This window comes from Sinohyriopsis cumingii, chromosome 7 (genome assembly GCF_028554795.1).
Source record: "Sinohyriopsis cumingii isolate HCF-2022 chromosome 7, ASM2855479v2, whole genome shotgun sequence".
Taxonomy (NCBI): Eukaryota; Metazoa; Mollusca; class Bivalvia; order Unionida; family Unionidae; genus Sinohyriopsis; species Sinohyriopsis cumingii.
The window spans coordinates 133,720,051-133,738,143 of record NC_142967.1 but is presented as its reverse complement, the minus strand read 5'-3'; the positions used below and the strand labels follow the sequence as shown (position 1 = coordinate 133,738,143).

Genomic DNA, 18,093 nt, shown 5'->3' with positions numbered 1-18,093 from the left:
TTTGTAGGAAGGAACCAGCTTGTGTCATTAGAACGACTGAATCTCTGCATACAGATCTACAGATACTTACTATACGTATTGAAGTGTTATCATAGATGAGTTTGACCATGTCAAGCCCCAGGAAAGATTCCAATACAAATAATGTGAGTGAGCATGGTCTGGATATGTCAGAATTGGATCACAATTCAGATATTACCTTGCTGAGGCCAAAATCATCTCTCCCATTAAGTCTGAACATGTCGAACTCATGGAATAGTAGCCCTTGATTGTGATAGGGACTAACTTCTTGTATTCCAAGAGAAAGTGAAAGGAATATGTTTGGACATGGATGGATTAGTGGTGATCTCAACTGCATGAACACGGTGGAGGTTGCTAAGACTCATCTGGCTATGTCTGTCACTAAATAGAGCAGATTGCTGATCCAGTATGTTTCATCATAGCTGATTAAAGGAGCATGTACAGCCCAAGCTTCTAGGGTCATGGAAAAATTAACAAGAAATGTCAAGTCCCAAAGGGCACAGACCCTATGCAAGCTTCCAGATGCCAATTTAATATGTGTTAAGAGTTCCATATCTAGATGGACAAAATTCTGAGAAGGGATAAGGTCAGACTTCTCTACATTATCTCCCTTGAATTGCGAATGAGGGTAGTAAAGTTGTTCATGGCATGAACCCAAAACTAAACTTATTGTGTGGTTTTGTAGTGTCATCCTGGAATTGTGTGGAAGATGTCTTGAATTGGGATATGACTTGCATTAATGTCTTATTGATAATCAAACTTCAAAATTCTGGATGATGCCTTCTCCGATGCCTGAATGATTCCATTGATGTGTTTGGGGAAAAAGATGAGTAGTTCATGTTTCCATGTCTAGATGGACCAAAATATTGAGAAAGGACAAGGTTTGACTTCTCTACACCATACATGCCCTCCCCCCCACCCGAGGTATATTATTGCTAATATGTGGCAAAAAGAATAATATGGGCACAAAACGTGTCATCTAATTATGAAAAATGTAAATTTTGCTACTGACCTGGTTCTGCAGCTGGTCAAGATTCTTGTCACAAATGCACAAAATCCATGTGGATTAGAACCAGAATACAAACACAAAATATACTGATGAATTGTTTATATTCAACACTCACTTTAACTTGCCTATATGCGTAACTTTCACTGAATGTTTGTGAAGTCGTGAAATCCACAATGAGTATGACAAGTGTTGAGTCCGAGTGCTCTATTACAATACTCTCATATTCTTCTTTTAAAGTCTGAAAAACTGCTGTTTTGTCCTATTTATCTGACATGTCTTGAAGTTCAAAAAGATCCATCTGCTCTAAAATTTTGAGTCATAACATCCAAAAGTCACACAGCTAAGCCTGTTTTCCTTTAACATCTGGTGCCATTTTTTAAAAAAGTATAGACTCGTCTGCTAATTAACTATTATCAATTTAATGAATTTGTGAGGAAAAGTTTAAAATTGAAGAAACCTGTTTTTTTCTTGGAAAAGTGTCATATACAGCTGCGATACATTGAAAGCAAATTTTTCAGTAAATTATGTTTCTCTGAGAATAATTATCTAATCACATTACACTAGGGAATATTAGCTTGCTCAGGAATTCAGCCCTACTAAAAGATGAAAAATCATCTTCCCCCCCATCAACAGACAAAGGGCAATAACTCTTGCCCATTACCTTCCCTTGGCACCATCAGGTGTTGCAAGATTTAACTGAGTGTTATACTAATGAGGATGCTCGCATGGCAGGCTGGTTGGGAGGGCTTCTATGTAAATTTGCTTTCTCCTTCGAATATGTTCCCCAATCACATTACATTAAGAGAATAAGCAATAGGTGGAGGTGATGCTGAACATCCAACCTCTACCTTGGGTGTTCTTATAGGGAAGAATACTGAATTCCCCCATGTGAACGATAACCTGTTCTCCTAATTACATAAGCAACAAAGCCCCCCCATCATGTGACCTGTGACTCTAACATACGGTTACAATGATGATTTAAATCTTACCTACAAAATTTCATCAGCAAATCCAGCAAAGCTAACAGGCTGTGTTGATCCAGTTGGGTCTGGTGGCCAATGGAAGCACCAGATTTGAGATTCCCTCTGCAATGCCAAATCTGAGATCGAGGCTCAAGAAGGTTGACATTGCATGCCAGGCAACAGCTAATATTATATCTCCTGTTGGAATGTTGCATTCTAAAGTGAGGCTTGCAGAGACTGCTTTAAGCTTCTGAGCAGTAATCTACATGAGGCAACTTTGATCAGGTGGGATGTTGGAGTACACTAAGCATATGACCCACTTCAGCCACGAAGAATGGGCTTGAAGCAGATATCCTGTTTTACAGCTCACATTGGAAGGAAGGTGCTTGCATGTGCCACGACTTGTCTCTTTGCACTTTAAGTTAGTGCTTGAGAGTGTGAACAAGATCTTGCATGGCTGCTGTTCTTGACCTGCCTATTGAAGAGATTGAGCAAGTGACGACTGGATCACCACACCTTCCCCATTCTGAGGGAATAGGGAGATCCAGTGAGCACAAAATTTGGTTTCTTACCACCTCTGTATGATTGCTTCCTATGGATCAATGTTGGTGATAATAAATCCAAACTGAACATTGGATGGGCCCTTAGGAACACAAAATAGGCTGGATTGCTGGAGGATGAATTGTACAATGTGTGGTCTGTACAACAGCAAAGCTAAAACCTGGTGACACCTGGCAGTGCCAAGGGGAGGTAATGGAACAGAATTATTGCCTTGTCTCTTGATATAGACAGGGAAAAACAATATTTTGTCTTTTAGTAGGGCTGGATTCATGAGGTAGCAGGCTAATATTCCTAAACATAATGCAATTGGGGAACATATTCAACGAACAAAATAGGGACAGCACATTATGTTGAGGACATATAGAACTCTTATGCTAATCTTATGCAGCAGTCATCTTTTTAAGAATATTCTCAAATTTATGTAAGTGGAAAAAATTAATGAGAAGATAATAAAAACGACAAACACAAATTTTTATTGCTTCATTTTTATTTTACTTTTAAATGCACCACAAAAGAGTGAGCATAAGACATAATTAGGTGAAAAAGAGCATAACAATTACGACAAAAGTGTAATGGTTAGCATGTATGCTACACTGATACTCCACCACATAATGAGATAAGTAAGGTTGCTCATGTCATACCGAACTTACCCAATTTTTTGTAGTGTATCATGCAAAACATCAATGTCTCTAAGTGAAGGCCAAAGGGCTTAGATTGGGGTCATGTAAGGCAGAATATGGAAGACCAATCACTGCAATTCTATTGCTGGTCTCAATTGCTAATGGACTTTGTAACCAGAAATAATCTGGAGCCGAAGCCCTGTCTAAGTGGTTTCTGTACTATCTACACTGTTCTTTACAGGGTGTTCTTGGGTCTCAACATCCCCCTTCATGGAATATGCTTGTGAGTTCATTCATGAAGGTCACATGAAACTGGAGATGTTCAGATAACGAAATCTGGAGACCCTCTGACATAGTATAGATCACCCAATATTTTGCAAAAAATGGTTGGTCCAAGTCTGACTAAATGGGAGTTCTTTGGCACCTCAGATGGTTCACCAGAAGGCATGTGTAGCAGTGTATCAATGATGATTGATGAAAGGCCTGGATGAATACGAAAATGTGTTCCTCTCTCTCCCTTCCGTGCCTGCCTGTGAAAATATAGTATATGACTGCCTATAATTCACTTGGTCAGGAGGGAAAAAACCCACCAGAAAAACCTCCCATTGTTAATTCCCTGTTGACAATCATCTCTTCTCTTATATGTTCCCTAACAGGGCCATGCAGAGATAGAAGATAGCACTGAAAAATAAAGAACATCTCTTGTGCCTCTAACTTTTTCACCTTCTCAGTTCACTGCTCGAACAGAAGTGGAGAACCAAAGGAAAGAAAAAAAAGTGTATAGAAAATCAGCAATGATAGCTACTGTCTGCAAAATTTAGCATGGGCAAAGTTCCAATGTTCCTGATCAATGACTACCAAGCCAATATAATGCAGTAAATTATTTAAAACAGAAATCATTCTGACACAAAGGATGGGGTGGGTGGGTGGAACAGAGAAGCAATGGTAGAATAAAATACATGGAGATATTGAACCGGCTGAGGTATCTCACTTGTATAATTCAGCACCTTCTACCTGCATCATTCCTGAAAGGCAAATGTAGAATCAAATAGCAGTGGAATATAATGACTGAGTTATTTGGAAACTTCATGATTCAGCAGAACACATCCAAGGAATCTTGAATGAACTGAATAATGCATGAAAACTTCTGTTTGCTTTATCAACAGCAATTGATAAGATTAAAATTTAGCATCCCTAAGCACTGATTTTTTTCCCTACTAAATGCTTTCCAACAACATTCACCCCCAACCCGTTCCCCACCCCCAAACTCAACAGGTTTGCATACGCTGGAATATCGATCTGTGGAGATATTCTGAAAATGTTATTTCTGTCATAAGATGGAGAACATATGGGGGAAATATTCCTGAAGGTGACTATCTTCAAGTGGGTTACAAAACTGCATGCAGCCGACCCACCATAAAGAAGCTCTCGCACTACTGGGATCGGGAACGCTCCAAGAGAAGCCCTGTACTTTTTGCAATCTTTAAGAATTACAGGAAAATTCTGAATGACAAAATGTCAACACTGTCACATCTATCAAGGCACTAACTTTGCAGGTAGAACTGATTTAAGATGGTGGATGTCACGCCAATGGAGATAAAATCCTATTGATTTCCTCCATCGCTATAGTGAACTAAATTATGTATGTTTCATTGTCAGATCAGCATGTTGCGTTATTTCTGCTTCATCACTCTCATCAACAGGAAATGACAAAGTATCATCAGCATGCATGATCATTTTGCTTATAGATATGCCATCAGTAGTGATTACATTATGGCATGCTAGTCTGGAATGGCTGGATTGATTCAGTCAAATGGCTTCATAAGTAATGCCAATTCACAATGGATTTAAAGGTAATAGGTCTGCTGGCTTGACAGATGGAGATAACAGAGTAAGGACCACTTTAAAATACAAAGCTCTTTCATAAGGCTGGACCAACTGGCTTGCAATCAAAATGGCTTACCAAAATTGGTGTATGCCTCATGGTCTGGCCGGTTGGTTTGGTATGGTTTACTGGCTATGTATGCAATATATCTGGATGGACGGCCAGCTGACCAGAGATAAAAGACTCCTGACTACTGGAATTGTACATAGCCCATTCAAAAAACTGTGCCAATTGGACAGGAGTTGGAACAAAGACAATATATGCTTTGCAGTCTGGCTGTCTGTCTGATGCAGTATGGTTGGTATGGATTGCCTGGACGTAACATATTGATACAGACCATCTGTCCATACAGTATTGATCAAAATGAAAATCCTGCCTGCTTTCTTAATACTGTCATGCACGGGTGAAACCACAAATTTAAAAACCCTATGAACAATGATCATTATAAAAACACAATTGGACTCCTTCCCACATCAATGAATATAGGTTTTGTTTTATTGGTTTTGATGGCAGTTTTAACATATTATTGGCTATATAATGCTTAGAAAATGGGAGCTATGTGCCTTTCCCTTGTATATACAGAGGAGCCCACCGAGGTGGGTATGGAACCCAAAACCCCTGGATTATGCTCTACAAACTGAGTTACAATGGCTCTTAGAAATATGAATACTAATGAAAGTCTCATTTTTCACAAAACCAGAAAAATAAATGAATTCAAAACCAGACCCAATGAGACAATTGGCATCCAGTGTCCAATAATAAATCTTAAAATTTCAAAACCTGTGTCTTTTTTTTATAGCACTGCAGGTAGTAAGAGGCTTAACCTTATAGCTTGTGCAATTCAGCAAGTACTTACAGAAATTCTGTGTACCTCAGTTACCTACCCAGTTTGAAACCTGACAATCAAGGTTTTGGGTTCAAAATGAACTCTGACAGCATTCTTGTTGATTTCCTTCACATAGATATGTACTGTAAATGTGTCATCCTGAAATATAAGATAACAATGTTCCCCAATTATGAGATGTCTAAAAATTTTTTTAAAAAATTAGGAAAGATATTGAGCTATGACCTAGACCTTGAAGATAGGACCCACAAATTAGCAGAGTTGCTTCCAGGATTTCCATCCCACCCCGTCACCAAAACAAGGGGTAGTTGAAAAAACTGGGAGTATGTAACAGACATAGTTCAATATTTACCAAACACTTTATTTGCCTCTCCCTCTTCTTTCTCCACTCGTTATGGCACTATCAAAATGAAAATCTTCAAATGATGTCCCCTCTAGCTGAATAAGTATCAATGTTTCTGAGCTCAATCTGTTCCTCAGCAGTGTGTGAATGTTGTTTCACAGTCTGAAGGGGAATATGCATAGCTAACTTACCCCATTTCAAGAAGTTGGGAAATTGTTATTTACTATTTTCCACAGCTCAAAGGTACTGTCTCTTGGATATCTCTGCTCCACTAAAATATGTTGTCCTCTTCACACACACAACTGGACTAGATTTTTTACTCTTTTTATTAAAAAACACTGGAGGCTGCACTTTCAAAGTCAGACTTGAGTACATTAGCCTTTAATTAACTATGGGCAAGGTATTTTGAAAAACACATTTTCAACCTGCAACATTAACTTCTTTGGATTTATTATGGTTTCATTATTACATATTTAACAAAAAATTCCCACATAAATCCAAAGATATTACACCAGGAGCTGTTTAAAAATTTAAATCTTAAAAAAAAAAACAGCCATCAAAATGTTTAACTTTTGGAGAGCAACAGTTTTTTCCTCAACAAACGAGAATTTACAAAAATGTAAAAAATGGAAACATTTTTTTTATAATACCTTAAACTAAATAAATGTTATAGTATTAATGAATTTGTATGAGTAAATAAAAAATGTCATTTTAAAACGTATTGTTATGCATATTTGATTTAATTTATATTTGATTTAATTTAATTGTTAGTTTTAAAAAAATTTAATTCTGTTACATGCTACTGTAATGTAACTTTATTTACCGGATTTGATATTGTCCAGAATAAAGGTATGACTGATTTTTTTTTTATTTTTATTTTGACATAAACAACTTTATTGATACATTGTATCTACTGCTGACCTAGTTCTTGACCTTGGTGTAGAAACAGTTGGGCAGGTCTAGTAAACGACTTTATTTTCATTCTTTCCCAGAGTAAAAACCATTGGGAGTGTGTGATGCTAGGCATGTAAAAAGCTTCTATTTTGTTCTGGGCATCTGTTTTGCACCTTAGTTACACTTGTTACTGATGTTTTGAGAAAGATTAGCTAATTGTGCCTTCACATTTGAGAAGTCAAGTGTTTTATGTTGTGACCGTTTTGGGCTAACTATTTTATTTTCTTCAAATTATTTGGATTTCAAGTAATTGTTTTATCTGGAAATACTAGTGCTCTGAAGTAATTCTTGGACAAGGACATTTATAAAAATATATACAGAATTTAAAAACTGGAATAACATTTTCTGTGATTCAATAAGAGACTTCTGACACTGCAGCACTTCACTGGTTACAACAGATGTCATCGTCTTCCATTTTGGATTTCATCAGAATTCGAACTCAGTTTCATTTAGGACTTCTATTTTTTAATTCTTGGATTAATTTTTGATTTGGTTTCGTAAAACCGTAATTTCTTTTTCTCATTTTTACCTTGTTTTTCAAGGGGAAATAAATTATTTGTTAAATTTTACAAAGCTTGTTGTCTTCAATCTTTTCTGTTACGTTTTGTAAGAGCCTAGACTCGTAACTATTCAAACTGTTTTCTACGTATGGTAATTGGAGCAAATTGCAGGCAACTGTGCATTAGGATTCACATTGCTTTGATTTGCTCCAAAATATTAGCACAATCCAGGCAAATCAAAAATGCAAAATGCACATTATTATGCATTGTTTCAATTTCATGGATATATGTTCCTAAACAGTGATCAGCAAATTAAAAATTAAGACCATACTTAACGACACTTCGGCAAGATGCCGAAGGGTTAAGTCTTATGTATAACAATGCAGGTTGGCTCTGAAAAGTGCCAAAGTAGCAGTCCAGTTTGTAAGCTGGTGATTAGTCCTATTAACACTGTGTATCTTGTGTTTAAAAAGTTATGCATTTGCCATATGGTGTGCTGATTTTAGACAAAAAGTTTATATAAATTTGCAGTGTAACATTTTTTCACTTTGAGAATAAAGTCACTAAGTACCGTTACTACTTTGTCATGCTGGCAGTGCATATTCCAGTTTGGAACACATGTCTGACCCACTTAATTCAAAACTCAATTTCATGCAAAGTGTATCAGCTAAAAAATTTCACAAATATCTTTAAAAACAGTAAAATCATTGCTCTTTCTAGAAATGTATGTGTAGAGAGAGTATTTGGGAAAATAAGAGAATAAAATGCAATGTAAACACTTTGTAGTGCCATTTTTCGCCTTAAAACTCAACGCTAAAATTAAAATAATGCCAAATACACAAGATTTGTGTTTTTTACTTAACATAAAAACCAATAATTCCATGCATGACTTTATCATTTTAACACAGGGTATGGTGCAAAAGAGACCTGTTTTGATCTCCAGACCTAACATTAATTTTGAAAAGCATATTAGAGTTATCCCCTCCTTGCTTGTGCATAGCTACTTTAATGCCTGCACATGGTCATGTGACTTGGCGTGTCACGTAAGAGTTATGTCCTAAAATTCAAACAGTCAACTTCTGATGTAAAAGTGTTACTTTTCCCACAACGTTTGCAAACATCGCAACACATACCTCCTGTCTGGAGTTGTGTCGTAACCATTTGTAATCCAACAACCAAGAATGCTGAAACTTTGCTGCACACTTTTGGCGGTACATCTAACTCAGCACAATCTGATCTTGAAATATCGTCCTCCATTTTGTGATAAACTTCATTACTTTCTTCATTCTCCCACTCACTTTCCACATTCCCGACACCACTGACTTGACGTCCAAATCCCACATTCCCACTACCACTAACCTGACACTGAAAATAATCAGTGATTTTATGTTCCGCCATGGCTGATGCCACTTTCCGGAAATGGACCAAAGTTCATGCACGCATACATGGAAGGAAAGGGAATCAACTGTAGAACCCCTCTTGGACATGTGTTACGATAATAAATAATGAGAAGAATTTCCAAGTATCCTTTTGTATTAAAGTAAATCTGCAAACTTTGGAATGGAAGAGGTATGTTGATAAAAAATGTCCTTACTTTTGAATTTATTTTAAGATGCTTGTTTGTAAAATCATTTTAAAAGAGAACATTTTGTATACTGCCGTGCATAGTACATTTTTATGTGCATGACTTTCAACTAATTTGTGAGTTCTTGTGCACCACCAGTTTCAAAATGCACAAATTCATACAACTTTTGCGAGAATCACCAGATCACGCACCCTGGATCAATGATGCAGCATTAGCTTAAAACCCCATACAGTTCTGCCAACTTATATTTATTCAAAGCATTATCAAGCAAATAAAAATTGTTTTCTCCAGTAGAATCTACTGTAAATTCTGGTAATGAAGGAAGAGCACTCTGACTTTGCCCTTTTTGTTGTCAAAGTCTCAACACATTAACCCCTAGCGATGACTTAACGGGGCATGAGATAGTAGCCTAGTGCCGAGCTCTGTAGCGTCATGGTCATGCATGATACACTAAAGTAGGTGTTATTATATAAAGGTAGACAAATGGAGCTCTACAATGATACCAAATAATATGGAATAGCTAGTTTCACTACAAAATACAGCTAAAAAACCTCATTTTTTTGGACCAGACTTTTTTAAACCCAAAATATGCCAGTGGTCGGAATCCAATATTGTGTCTGGATTTTAGACTTTTTGGTCTCAGTTCTAAGGCAAAGCGGTACGAACTGCAAACAGACAGATGAGCCTTTGCAAAAAGTAGGATAAGATGGGCATTTGGAATAAAGAGTGGTCTCCATACAAAAATAATGACTCCGTTTAGCACAAAAAAACCAAGAACTCCAACTTTTCCACTTCTGCTCATGCACGAGTCATATAGCCAATGAAAAACGATGTATCTAACACAACTAAGCAGTATGTTATTGAAAGATGACCGGGGATTTTGTGTTTTCGAGTCTATTCAGAAATAGCTTTCAAAATGTGTTTCCTACTCGATTTTCAGGCGAAAATGACAAAAAGCTCCAGGGGTTAATATGTTAAACAGACTGGGTACAACTTTTGTCACAATCACTTCTCCTGTCAGTTGCAATACTAAATGGCCCAATTTTCACGGCTTCTGCTATTTTAAGTGAAGTATCTTCTGCTAAACACATAACAACATCAGATATTTTTGTTCTTGCACATGCATATTTTCAGGAAACATTCTTTTGAACAAAGGACTAATGTAGTCTTCTACCGCTAGGGGTAGTCTGTGTTCTAGTAAGAACTCGGTATATAACACCTCTGCATTTATAAAATTCTTGTCCACAATTTAGTTCGGCTGTAAAAAAAAAAGAAGTCACCTTAGTAACGGAGTTAGTAAAATGAGCTAATTCAAGGTTTCTTTGTTTTACCACCATGACCAATATTAAAATCCTTTCCACACGGCCTGCAAGGGGCATGAAGATGCCATAGAATGGAACAATGCAATATGTAATTCATGTATTCATCTCTGAATAGATTTTTCATCTTTTCTAATCCATCTGTGAAATTATTTGAAAAATATTTTTGCTCTAACACATGTATTGACTAGAATAAATCCATCTTTTCTGTCTGTGGGATTAATGGGATGTTAATAAAAATGAGAAAATAAATTATTTGTTTTTTGGAGGGATATATAAAAAATGCGTAATCTGAATACATTTAAGCTTAAGGCGTAATTTAGTGAAAAAAATCATAAAGATTACATCAAAAGTGTAATGGTTGGCATGTACGCTTCAAGTAATGATGTATACCAATTTTCATCCCTTAATCTCAACCTGTTTGAATGTTATAGGGCAGAAGAGAAAAGATGACAGAAAACTGAAATTTCACAGTCATGACCTTGACAATAGATCTCCTCCATGTGTAACACACCTTGCAGTGATTATGTACAAGGATACCAAGTTTCATTCCTTAACTTCAAGCAGATTTAAAGTTATACAGATAGAATGAAAGTGTGATCGACAAACAGAAAATGCAGATACTATGTCCCCAGCTTTGATTAAATAAAGGTGAGGGACATGAACTCACTGGTAAACAAGCTCTGCTGACTCAAACAATAAATATTTATTATTTTCATAAAAAGCAATCAGAACTTCTTTTTATCTGATACTATTTACTCTAAAGAACAAGACTCTTATTAAGCAAATTTTGTTTTGCATTCAAAACTAAAACATATTTCCCATAAATTCGCCATACTTGGACAGGTCAGAGATGTCACTTCACCCTAAACATTTAGTCCACTATGGACCCTGTAACTCACCTTTTCTATGAAGTCATGTTTTATATGCTGTAACTCAAAGACTGGCTCTGAAAGTGAATGAAGGAAGAAAAAAATATTACATATAAAGATGAGTAAAAACTTTACTCCTTTTAGTGACTGAGTATGTTTGCTTAATCACAATGCTTTCAGATTTAAAGGACAGTATACTCCCCAGGTGCACCTTCCCTGAAATTGCATATTTCTTCATAATCTGAGATTCTGAAAAGATCATCAATTTTGTTTTGGACTCAGCATAATTTTTATACTTTTTGACAAATGCCAGACAAGATATTTTTCCAGAACAGTCAACCACATCCTACAGAGGGAATAAACGGTTATGGCTGAATGAGGCAGAAAATGTACATGAATACCTTTTAGCTCAGCTAAACACAAAGCACAGCCAATTTAAGCAAGTAAATAAATGTAAAAAGAAGAACCTGTTTTATTTTCTGTGTACTGGTTATTAACCATCTGATTCCTATTTTAGAAACAAGAAGTCCTTATTTCACCAAGCAGGTCTTATGACTTGGAAGTAATCAAGATAAAAGTCATTCAAGTAAGATCATTCCAGATGGCTAATGGCTAAATTATATTTTAGTCTACAGGTAGTATAAATCAATTGTCGAGCAGCCTGGATGAAATAAATAAATCATACAGGCAAGTAAAACTTTTTTGTTACTGTCCATTGTCCATATTTCTTTTATCTCATGAAGGAAATATCCAAAAATTTTAAGTTTTACTGAAAATTATACTTCAGGATTTCCAGCCTTGAGTGAGAGAACAGACATCTTTGGAGAAATATCTTCATCCAATACGAACAGAAAAGTAATTTTTGCATTACATTTCGGCCAATAAATTGCACTGAAATAACTCATAAAACAATACAACTTAGTGTTGCATTGCAGACTACTACACTTTAAAAGAAGCCACTGTAAACATAAAAGAAAACCTTATTAGTTAAAATACCATATATTTATAAACAATCTAGTGATCTTGTATTATTTAAACCAGTGTCAACTAATAAGTCCTAGCCAAGACATAAATATGTACTATGTAACAAATTAGCTTGCCTACATAATGCCTCAGATGTGTATGAAATCCACTAAGATATGTATCCATTCATGCATGGATGGACTTGGTCCAAAATAAATGGTTCCCACTTATTCTTATGCAAAGGTTGGAAACAAAAATGGTCAATACAAATTAAGTGTAATGCACCAAGCATACAAAAAAATAATAAATTTGACAGTGTACCATCTTTTTGTATCTTTTCCTCTGGAATCTGGTTTTCTGCTGACTTTACGGGTTCTGAGATGTTGTCCATCCCAGAATCTTCCCTGCTGTTAGTGGACAATGAGCTGGGAATTGTGGTGACTAAGCCTGAATCCAAAGTGTCAGGCAACATACCTGATAGCACTGACTTATCAGCATAAGAAGAGGTGATTGGCAGGGCTGGACTGGCCTTTAAAAAAGAAAAATTGAATGATTATATTATATATAAAGAATATTGAAACATAGGGAAGAAATATGTGCAGGCTCATAGGGACTTGTACCTTAGACTTCTCTAACATCAGCTTTGATGTTCAACCACCTGAACTATCCAAGCAAAAGGCCCATGCCAGTTTCTGTAACCAATGGATACACTTTCTGTTTTTAAAATAATACCCACTACTTCAACTTTTTGTAAGATAGCATGAATTCTGCATACATCCTTCAAAGTATATTTGATATTGAAAGCTGAAAATTATATCATTATTATTCACTGTTGTGCTTGTCTAGAATGAATTTTAAAATAAAAACCTATGCCAAATTCTCTCAAGTCCTTTCATTCCCCTTTGCTGGCACCTATAAGTTACCTTACAGTAAATTAACACATGCAATCATTAAGTTGTGATTTGTTTTATTAGGTAATATTAGTTGGACAAGATGGAAATAAACCCAAAAGATACTTAAAATCAGCACATTTATCTCCACTTCAAAAGCTGTCTGAGCCTGAAATGTACTTTACCTCATATGTTTTCCAGTGTATTTCATTTTTTTTCTTCATCTGCAAAATAATTTTATGTTTCTTGGACACTTTCACACGACTTTCCTCCCTGACAATTTCCTCTGCTAATGCCCAAGACCATTTTCTTTTATCTGTTGAGATATAAATGGGAAGATTGCACAGACTACCTGTAATATTATCAAAAGCAATGACACATTAAGATATATGTAAGGCACATGAGAGGGGGATTACTACCCAACTATATGGGCCATAATCTGCTCTGCCAGGTTTTTTCAGAGCTCACTGGTCATAAAAGGACAGGTCTAATGGCACTGCCCAAGTTCCAAAAAAAACAACAACATGCCACTGCAAGCGTATAAAACTGGATTGAATTCAGTGAAGTCAATGGGTGCATAACCGACAGATCCAGAGGGGTCTAGTGAACAATTAAGGTTAAAAATGCATGGTCTTGTGGGAGAAACAATATTGAAAATGGGAGACTTTACAGCACCACATATCCATATATTTGTCAAATTAACAGCAGTGACCCCCCCTTTATAGTACTCATCCTTGGATACATTACAGTCATTGCTCTGCAATAATGGCTACAGGAGAATGCAACAGTTGCTAACCTCATTATGGATCAAACCCTGTTGTATTATGGATCAAACCCTGTTGTAATGAGAATAATCCAAAGATTGATGAATACATTTTGTAGTGACCACTGATACAGCAAGAAAGACTGAACACTTAGCCCCACAATTATTAATTGCTGTATAAGAACATTATTTCTGACTTGAAATCCAAGGTTTCAGAAACAGAAATGAATTATTTATCTATTTATCAGCTTGGCCATGTTCTTACTAGTGTCAGAGAATAAAAGGACAGTAAAGCTCAAAAACTGGATGCCAAAATGAAGTGTAATATCAGAATTTGTGTTATAATGAAGGGTGCAAAAAGGGTTTCCCCTGAATGTTTTATACACAATTAGTCTCAGGTGCCCACTGTCTCTGCATAGAGAATTTGCGGATACAAGTCTGGGGCACATATGCCAACAAAAGGCCCAAGTGGGCCTGATATCATTCACCCGGATTGCACAACTTACAGCTGATTTAACTAAGCAGCTTATGTAATATTACTAAAACCTTGGACATGGAGTCATTTATCAACATCACAGGGACAATAACCTGCACTAAAACATGTATAAAAATGAATAAATTCACAAGGAAAATTCAGATGTTGCATACACCAGGTTTATCAACCATTTTACTTTCTATACCACAAAAAAAATGGATGGTCACAACTGATTATAAATTGTAATGAATTCATCAGAAGCATGTTAACAGTTCCAAGCCAAAGTTTACACTGGCAGCATCTGGGATGGCCATCCAGCAGTAATGAGGGGAGTTAACCTCCAAGAGTTATTTCCATTAATACCTTTATATATAAACAAACACACACAAACAGACTGACATTTTTTAGTTTTTCACGGAGTTATGGATTTTGAGATAGCAGGGAGTAACTTCCTAATGTTAACGTGCAAGTAGAAGACTTGAGTATTTTTCCATCTCTGCATGGTCAGGTGATTATTCCAAGGTGATGTATCTTCTGTGATCCAGTGTTAAGTGTTAATAAATTAAGACTTTTATATGGTATGGCTTCTGTACCTGGTAATGTTAATGTTACACTCTTGTCTGTGAATTCAACACCAATATCTTTCAACTGATCTACCGGGCATTCATCAATTCTTAAGGTTAAGGCTACTGTGTTGTCTGTTTGACTCCATTCCTGTCTTGGTCCTGAAAAATATTGAAAAGTATAAAATAACAAAGAACATCACAATTTTCTGAAATTATTTGTGACTAATGCTATCTTTACATATTTTGTATGTATTTATGCATGTATATCATTTATTTTTTGTATGCATAAAGTTTAACAGCACTTCAGCTCAATGCTGGCAATAGAGTCCAAGACCTTCTCAGTTGCAACATCATTTTGGTACACATCTTGGTCAGAAATGTTGCCTTCCTCAGTGACCACTTACAATATGTAGGAGGGAATATCAGACCAATATTACATCTCCGAGTCTGCAGAGTGATATACATGTCCTGTAAATTATATATTCCATTCATTTTGTGTTATAAAAAATATTAAACCATTCATAGCAAATACACAATTATAACGGTTCCTTTTCAAATGTCCAATTAAGACCCAAATCAATACACATTGTACCTATATATCAAGACCAGTTCAAGATGGTCTCCTGAGTGGATGATATAAATGAATTTGAGTAAACAGATATACTGTTAACATACATCAATTCATGACTATCATATAAACTGCACAAAGAAAGGAAACAAAAGTAACAACTCCCTATCTGGCCACTCTGTAACTGGCATTCTCTACAGACTGACAACACTTACTGGTCCTAAAATCGCTGTCCTAATATTAAGTAAATCTCAAAATATTAGCCATATCCATATAAAAGAAAATGACATTTTGTATTTTGGCCAATGAGAAGGCAGTATTCCATTCAGTGCATTGCTCTTGGATATTAACAGGCGCAATCAGGGCCATGTTGAGCAGTAGCATGGGAAAATGATTTGGCATTCCTTAAAGTATGATATTAAGTCTTTTGAAGGGATGAACAGTCAAATGCCTGAGCTAAATATTGGTACCAAATTTATTAAGCTATGCAATGCATAGCTTCAAATATCAGTGTTTATTCTTAAATAGGTCATGCAAGCAAGAAGACAAGTGTCCTCCCTTATAGTTATTATATAGTACATGTATGAGAGGTCAATTGTAAGCAATGATACACAAGCCCCTGTGAGGAAAGTAGATATTTTACATTGGATAATGCATTTATTTCAGGTGACAAGAGTCATACCTATGCATTAACGGTGATGCGGGATGCAAAGACCATGGAAGTAGTGCAATAATTTGTAATATTGTGGCTGTATTGCTTGTTGTCAATAAAGTAATAACTATCCCATCTTTTTCAATTTTCATTGCCTATTACATTAATAGACTTGGCAAAATATTCATTACTTGTTCTGACGATATTTTTAAAAAATGTTTATTTCTGCTGAATATGCTAGAAGAATGGGGCAATGCTATATACACTCTATATACACATTTTATCTTTCAACCATGAATACATTCGTATCTAATAATGCACTCAAGGTAATCAATGACAAAAATATGTATACTATTGAATGCAAAATTTTCTGATAGCTGTGATTTGTATAAATACTCCACCGTAGTAAGTACACAAATGCTGTGTGAATTAGGTTAGTTATTCATACAACTGTTACAAATCTGTGCGAACTGCCAATAGTTTTCGCTCCAGCTACCATTTCTTTGTACCCTTACCCCACGTTCCCAGTTTTGGGACCCCTTGGCGACAATCAGAAATCATAAGTTATAAATGACTGAATGACATTACCAAGTTTCGGACAAGTTTTATATCCTTGATGCCTAGTGTATTTAAAGGAGGTGGTGGTGGTACACAACACGGAAGGGTGAGCGAATAATATAATGTAGGGTCATGTTCACAGCGGCTCTTGAATAGTCTCTACAGGTCAGTACATGAAAGCCTAGTCGTACAATGTAAGACATAGCACATGCTGTTCTTGTTTTAGTGCTATCACCCTCCCGAACAAAAATATCGGGTGATGTGTCTTAAGTTGTAGGACTAGACTTAATTGCCGCCGTGCGAACAGACTGGGTCGATATAGATAGAAAAAAGCACACAAAACGAACAACTACACACTCTTTTGGCTTGAGCTAGTTTTTTCTTTATCGCTGTCGAAGTCTTTCCTTCTTTTTGACGAGATGTTTCTATTCATGTGTTCTTCGCAGATTGCTTCCCCATTTGCGCATGGTTCTTTGTTGCTATCTTCCATGATAACTTCCAATTCATTAATTTGTTCCGTGTCAGAGCACACGCTTTTGGTGCGCTTTCTTTTGCGACTCTGTTGATCTATTTTGTTTGTGCAACAGATTAATCAAAGACAATATGAAATACTATGATCAAATAGACGAGGATATATTAGTATTAACATATTGACCTTAGACTCCAAAGCTGTCAAAACCTTTTTTTTTTGTCTCTGTAGTAAGCGACAGAAACATGAACCAACCAAAATCAGTTTTGCAAATAAGGATTACTTCATCCAACCAAATTTTATTTTACATTACCAATTCGTCTCACTTTTCAAAATGGAGGCTGATCAAGGTAATTAACCGGCGTGTTGCAGAAAACAAACAAAACAAATCAGTTTATGCACAAAAGGAAACACCCAGAAATAATTCTTATTATATTACGAAGCCTTTCTAGTATACCAGTGCACGAAAGTTATAATTGAAAATGCGATATACGGTAATTTTACAGGTGTTTCATTTTCACTTTCAATGCGTATAGGCCTATAGTCTGACTCTACATTCCCGTTTGTTTGTACCCCTCTACCGATTTAAAAAACGAGAACGTTTACTGTGATAAAAAGTGCACAGAACTAAGTCAATTGAAACGTGATTTATAATTTCTAACCTGACTGTGACCAGAATGGCACTAATGCTGGCATCCCCTGCACCATTTCATGCTT

General features: G+C 36.1%; 2 protein-coding genes across 5 annotated transcripts in view; one reads left to right on the top strand and one right to left on the bottom strand.

Annotated features, from left to right (window-relative positions):
* The window catches only part of LOC149796164 (ubiquitin carboxyl-terminal hydrolase 19-like), a 132,654-nt gene extending 115,057 nt beyond the window's left edge, over positions 1–17,597 (bottom strand). For 2 of the 3 annotated variants that reach the window (XM_089966100.1, XM_089966101.1), the window contains exons 1-6: positions 17,265–17,591; positions 15,157–15,288; positions 13,511–13,641; positions 12,757–12,964; positions 11,503–11,549; positions 5,940–6,040 (exon numbers count right to left, since the gene is read on the bottom strand). In XM_089966100.1, coding sequence (XP_089822226.1) covers positions 5,940–6,040; positions 11,503–11,549; positions 12,757–12,964; positions 13,511–13,641; positions 15,157–15,288; positions 17,265–17,397 — 752 coding nt within the window. In that variant the 5' untranslated portion in view covers positions 17,398–17,591. Of the gene's footprint in view, positions 1–5,939; positions 6,041–11,502; positions 11,550–12,756; positions 12,965–13,510; positions 13,642–15,156; positions 15,289–17,264 lie in introns of all 3 variants that reach the window. The other variant, XM_089966102.1, reaches the window with a different exon arrangement.
* Positions 17,598–17,698: 101 nt separating this feature from the next.
* LOC149796163 (uncharacterized) overlaps positions 17,699–18,093 on the top strand; it is a 35,840-nt gene continuing 35,445 nt past the window's right edge. Inside the window, exon 1 of one of the 2 annotated variants that reach the window (XM_089966098.1) lies at positions 17,699–17,726. In XM_089966098.1, coding sequence (XP_089822224.1) covers positions 17,711–17,726 — 16 coding nt within the window. In that variant the 5' untranslated portion in view covers positions 17,699–17,710. The other variant, XM_089966099.1, reaches the window with a different exon arrangement.